At 40.1% G+C, this 6148-nt stretch overlaps 1 protein-coding gene across 1 annotated transcript; it reads right to left on the bottom strand.

Moving 5' to 3' along the window:
- Positions 1–1131: 1131 nt before the first annotated feature.
- MESD (mesoderm development LRP chaperone) lies at positions 1132–2333 on the bottom strand (the record flags this gene model as incomplete). Its single annotated transcript, XM_029085902.1, has 2 exons — positions 1132–1581; positions 2101–2333. Coding segments are annotated over 2 exons (498 nt in total), but the record flags the coding sequence as incomplete, so codon positions are not given.
- Positions 2334–6148: the final 3815 nt, after the last annotated feature.

The following is a 6148-nucleotide window of genomic DNA, read 5'->3' as shown; positions in this document are numbered from 1 at the left end:
CAAAGTAACATCTTAGTAGTATTGAATGAAGACAGTTAACACTGTTCTCATCCTCTGGAAAATTATGTGGACCATACATACTAGGTGCATTTAGTCCCTAACACATAGTAAGGCAGAAGGGAAACAATTCCAAGCGATGCATTTGACTGAATACAATCTGAATAATAATAAAACTTCCCTAATTATACAAAGTCTCCTAGGGTGAAACGGAATTTGCTTCCATACATCAAGCCTCATAGTATTTAAGTCAAATGTTTATTTACAATCAATCTTGTCAGTCAGGAATCTGTACCCAAAAAAAACCACAAAACAACAACCGCCAAAAATCTGGTTATTAAAAATCAGTAAGTGATATGTCTAACTCAAAGTTTAACTCTTGACTGTAACTAGTGCTTCTTCAGAGATTTAAACAAACCCTTAAACTAGTAAAACAAATTAATTTCAGAGTTAAAGCTATTTCTTGTAGCTCACTGTCTAGATAATGGGGCATACATAACATCTGTTTCCACAGGCACAGTTCTTTGGCAGCAGTAGCAACCTGAATGCCTTGAATCTGACTTTTCCTTTCACCCCAACACTGCTCATGCAGGTCCTGTAAGTCCATTAACATCCCAGCATCACTTCTGATCTGTACAGAATCTCCTTTCTACACTGATCTGGAGTGCATTAGCCAAATATCTGCCTAGCTTTACCATGCTTCTAAGCACTTCCATGGATTTCTGGGGACAGACAGAAGGGGTATTGCTTATTTTAAAGAAACAGGCAATCTAACCAGATATTTTCCAAACCTTGTAACTTCAGGCATCTTTGGCCATTTTAACACTATTCTTTGCAGTTTTAGGAAGTTTTGCCAACTGAGTCTAGCAAACTGGCTTCCAAGAGAATCTTTTAGCACTGTACTCTGCTACCTAACAGCAGCTGTGAATCAATGACCAACTTGCATACCCAAGATGGATGCAGCTACTACAGACGAACATTTGTGTATTCTGAGGCTGCATTTCTTCTTTTGCACTTAAATTAAATTTGTGATGTCAGACACACAGATTTGTATGTTAATTTTAAACAACAACAAAAGCATAAAAAAAATTACAAACTAAACTAGGCAATTGCTGGTATTAAACATTACCTTTCCTGTAACTAAACAAATGGCCAACATTAATAAGTAAACTGGTGAATTTCAACATAGGAGTCTTTAAACCCCAGCAATCTCTGCTTCCTTCCTTCCTCCCCCCTCCCCAGTAAAGCCAGGAATTATACAGTAATTAGTTTCCCTTCAAGGAACAGCAGAGCAGTATTCAGTCTGGTTAACGCGACTGTCATAGATCCTCTCTCTGTTTGGTTGCTCGATTGTCTTCTTTGATGCTATTTGATTTCTTTTCTGTATCTTTTTTCTTCTTTGCTTTTTCAGGTTTTGTTTTGTTTTTCACTTTCTCACTTTCGTCTGCTCCTTTGCCAGGATAAACCTGACCTTCCAGCGTAACATCCGCGCACCTTTCCTGATTTATCAGAAAGTCTTTGATCTCCCAGGCATAACCGCCATCACGTAGCATAAAGATGGCACGATTTGAGCCAACAATAAACCTAGAGGAAAGATGGAAGTTAGCTCCATGCCTTTCAAGCACTACAACATTTTGCTTAATTCAGAGCACCTCCACAACTGAGGAATACATTTAAAAGCAAGAAGTTGGTCTTCTTGTTGCCTGGGGATGAGGACAAGAGAATAATTCTCTAGCACAAGTAATAGTAAAATGTATTCAGTTTACAAATAACCAAGGAGGAGTAAGAATATAAAAGAAAACTTAGGAACTAATTTGGCACTATGTAAGATCCACTAATAGGCATTAAATTTGCTTTATACACTTACTGCAACCCTTCTCAGCCTCAATTAGAGTGCAACATTCCTCTGTTTCAAAATGACCCACCCTCTCCAAGAGAATAGTCACATTTTTTTTAGTCAGGGCATATAAACTGATAAAAAACCCAAGAAATAGTGATGGTCGATGGAGAAGGGCACAGAATGAAGAGTTGAAAAGATTTCCAGGAAAAAGAAACACGGGTTCTGTAAAAGCAAGAACTTTATCTTTGCGTACAGCAGCCTACCTTTGCACATCGTAGTTTGCATTGAAGAGACTGCCCTGCCACAAGCTAGTAATTTCTTCCGTCTCCTTTTCTGTGGGATTTCCGGACACTGTGACAAACATCATCAAAGTCTTCCCCTTTTTCGTCAGCTTCAGGATGCTTTCGGGCTTGCCTGGATCAATTTTTGAGAAATCTATTGGTGCTGGAGGCCTCTTGTGCTCAGGAAGATCCCCCTCTTCAATGTCATCATCTTTCTGTTTTGGAAAGGAAAAGGAGGCTTTAAACTCAACTGATCCACAAAGCTGCTCTTTTTTGAAATTTCCCATTGTTCAGAGAATAACTCTGCTTAAAGTATTTTTTAGTTTAATGATGGAGATTCTCAATCCAAAAGAAACGGTGAGTTTTGTTTCATGATACTTCATCAAGAGTGCCCTTTCCATTTATAACCCTCCCCTCAAAACGATGCACATTTTCATACTGATAGCTAGAATCTCATTTTACCAGGTACTGACAAATATTTCAGCCCCAAGACTAATTCAATACAACTCTACCTAAGTACTTCACAAAACAACACTTTTTTCCTTCACAGTTTCACATAAATTTATTAAGTATACAAGATGAACTGAGAAAGTCGCACTAAAAAGCCTCATACACACATAATAAAAAAACTCATTCATGTGCATATTGCCTTCAGAGGTCAAAACTCACTTCTGGGAATCATGCGATCACTTGAGAATTTAATTTTCCTTACATTGTGTCCTTACACAAATAAAAACACAAGAATTTAGAATTTCAATGCTCATGCCACAGGAAAACTTTTATTAAAGATTTAATGACTTTTCTAACACACAGTCACAGCTCACAGTCTGACAACACAATCACCAAGAGTAAATCACTCTTAGAAAACCGAAAAAAAACCCCACTATGGCTCTGCTGAGGTTGACAAGCATTTAAATATTTGGAAAGGCAGAATTCAAACTGCTGCCCCTTAAAACAGCTCCCAACAGAGAGGGGTGAATATAGTGACAACTTACACTGAGCCAGAACTTGATTTCTTAACCAGTATTTGTATCACAGAATTAAAAAACCAACCAACCAAACAAAAACCAACCAACAAAAAAAAAAAAAAAAAAAAACCAAAAAAAAACCAGAAAAAAAAAAAAAAAAAAAAAAAAAAAAGTAGAAAAAGTAAAAATCCTATTCTAATAGACTAGAGTGTTTATCATACAGTAGTCCTCAGGAAAGAATGTAATGATTATAGGAATTAAGGCAGATATTTTAGCTGTTGTTTTGACTTCAAGCATTCAGTGAAAATACGCATCACTAAATCATCACCACATCATTAGGAACATGAACTGTAGCAGTATCTAAAGATATTCCCTTCAGAAGCCCCAAAGGTCAGGAGCTCAGCTTGATTTTTAGATCTAAGAATGCATGACCTTCTCATCTCTGCACACGTATATATACACAAACACAACATCCTTACAACATCCCACTACAGGGAGTGCCCCGTACCCCTTAAAGGTTAAGGTTTCATACAAGTGACCTATGCTCTTTTGCCATCTCAAGTACATCGAGTTTGCTGTCTTTCTGATGAGAGAGTTTAAAATTTAGTTGTTCTACAACAGAATAAAAGTTGTAGAAGCCTTAGATTTTATCCTTTCTTTCCTTACTAATTCCGTATCTGCTTCAATCTTGCAAGTCTGAAGCACACTTTCAAGTAGTTCACACACCTTTAAAAACTCCACATTAAGTGAACTGGGAGCAAAGGAGAGTCCCAGGAAAGTCCCTTTGCCCTCGTTAAGTGGGAAAAACACTTATCTTACAGGAAGCTGGAAAATGCTCATATTAGTAAAGTACAGTGAAAATACAAAATTTGACATGTTTGAATGAAAAATGTTCTTCAGAAGTAAAAGCAAATCAATCCTAAATTTAGACCAGTCTGGCTAGCACAAAACCAGTTTATTTCATAGTTTTGAAAGGGAAAGGCAGAAACAAGTGTTTCCAAATACTCCTTACACAATACAGAAATTGACTTTGGATTTAGTGACAACACAACCTACTAACATATATTACCTATTTTTCCCTTAACTATTTAATTAAATGCTCATAAAGCTGTATTCTTATAGTTTGAATATAAATATTATAAAAACTGGTCAAAAGCTCCCCTACACAACACTTCTTTTCTTGATCCTGTACAAACTAACATGGCATTTCATGTTTAAAAAGCTATCTACAAAGTAAAACGCTGGAAGAAAAGTGTAAGCTTTTGCTGTGAAATGTCTAGCAGATTCATTAATTTAAACAGGAACATGAGGCTTCAAAGGGAAAGCACTACATAGACACAGTTATAACTATAAATTCCTGAGAAACCCTGAGCTTCTAACAATAAGCAACTGTTTTACAGGATATGACATTTCAGTAACAGAAGGAACTCCAGACCAGATTCTCAGTTCTGTTTCCAGCTCCTCCGGTCTCAATGCTGCTGGCGAGTCCCTTTCCATGAGGGAAACCCCTAGGTAGCTTCCTTCAAGCTCTCGCTGTGCAACTGAGCTGGTGAAGCCACCTCTATCTCTTTTCCCCATTCCTCATGTTGATTTTCTACCAGATCGCTCTCCCAGTTCACCAGGCAGTTATGCACGTGGTTGCACCAGCACAGTGCAAGGGGCAGCGCGAGAGCCCGAACAGAGAGGTGGCTGCCTGTTCAGGAAGGCTGCTGGAGCCACGGCCTCAGCCTCGCCAGGCTTGCGGCTGACCCCAAGGATGTTAATCCACCATCCCCCAATGCTTTTAGACTAATTGTGAGGGAAATAAAAAATATTAGGAGTCATCTCACTCAGTTTGAAGTGATGACATTTGATCCTGTACAGATCTGTGTCCTGTGCCCCTCACTCCTGAGCATAATTCCTGCTCTTATCCAAATTCATAATGGCCCCTTTGTTTCGCATCCCACCCCATCAAGTCCACCCTTTCTTCTCTATCCTCCAGCCACCACCCCCTCAAGTCTTCCATGTTCCTTATATGTGTCCAGACTACCATCAGGCAAAATGCCATACAGCTGACCATTCCAAAGACCAAACAACCGTTAATTGTTGAGCCTCAGCTTCAGTAACTTTTTTCTTCCAGGGCTCTGGCTGTACGTGCATCTCCCCAGCAGCAATGCCAACCTGAGCGGCCAACTTCCCAGCTGCTCAGCCACATCTGCACCCAACATGGCTACAAGCATTTGTGCAGCACATGGTCACAGACCTGCTCCAGCTCAAAAGGAAAAAACCCGAACAGCCTCCTGATCCTGCTTGCCACATGTCTGGAACTGAATATACAGTCCAAGAGTCAAGACAGCATTAACTTAATCTCCCTTCCTAAAAGGAGAAACAGTCCACGGGATGAACAAGCCCATCACCTGCCAACCAGGTCCAAGGCAGACATCCTTACTTCCCACAGAAGTTACTTTATCTATATTACATGTAAAAAATCTACTTCTCCACCGTGACTTACAGCTGTAACTGGCGTTATAAAAGACAGAAGTTTTCACTCTATTATTTCCATCTTTTTGTGCAAAACATTCTGGGGAACAGCCTTGTGGGAAAGAATAAAAGACACTGATGAGTGCTCTGGCATTTATCAGAAGATGTCAGAAGACAGAAATAGTGAAAAGAACTGAACAGTGGCCTGACAACCACAGAGAAAAGAGTGATGGGGAACTAGCTAAGAAAGTTGGGGCAGCGAGCTGATGGGGATGAAGGGGGACAAGAGAGAGCAGGAATTACAGAAAGTGGTTACCACGAGGAGCAGCAAGGAAGGAAACACCAAACCAAGAAAACAACTACAAATCTACTCTGTAAAGGTGAAATTTGTATTTCCCCTCTGCCCCTTGGTCACAAAACTTTTATTACACCTTAACACCCCGAAACAGCAGACATTGGAGTCAAACCATGCTGTTGGCAGCGAGTGTTTGGGGCTCAGGGGGCGGCAGGGACGGCTGTGGGCACCGGGCTGAGGGCACCTCCCCCAGGAGCCCCTTCTGTGCCCGCTCCCGCCCTACTTTGTAACCTCCCTCACACGAACC

The sequence above is a fragment of the Antrostomus carolinensis genome, unplaced genomic scaffold (assembly GCF_000700745.2).
Source record: "Antrostomus carolinensis isolate BGI_N321 unplaced genomic scaffold, ASM70074v2 scaffold22487, whole genome shotgun sequence".
Taxonomy (NCBI): Eukaryota; Metazoa; Chordata; class Aves; order Caprimulgiformes; family Caprimulgidae; genus Antrostomus; species Antrostomus carolinensis.
The sequence above is the reverse complement of the archived record's forward strand: the minus strand, read 5'-3'. Positions and strand labels throughout refer to the sequence as shown.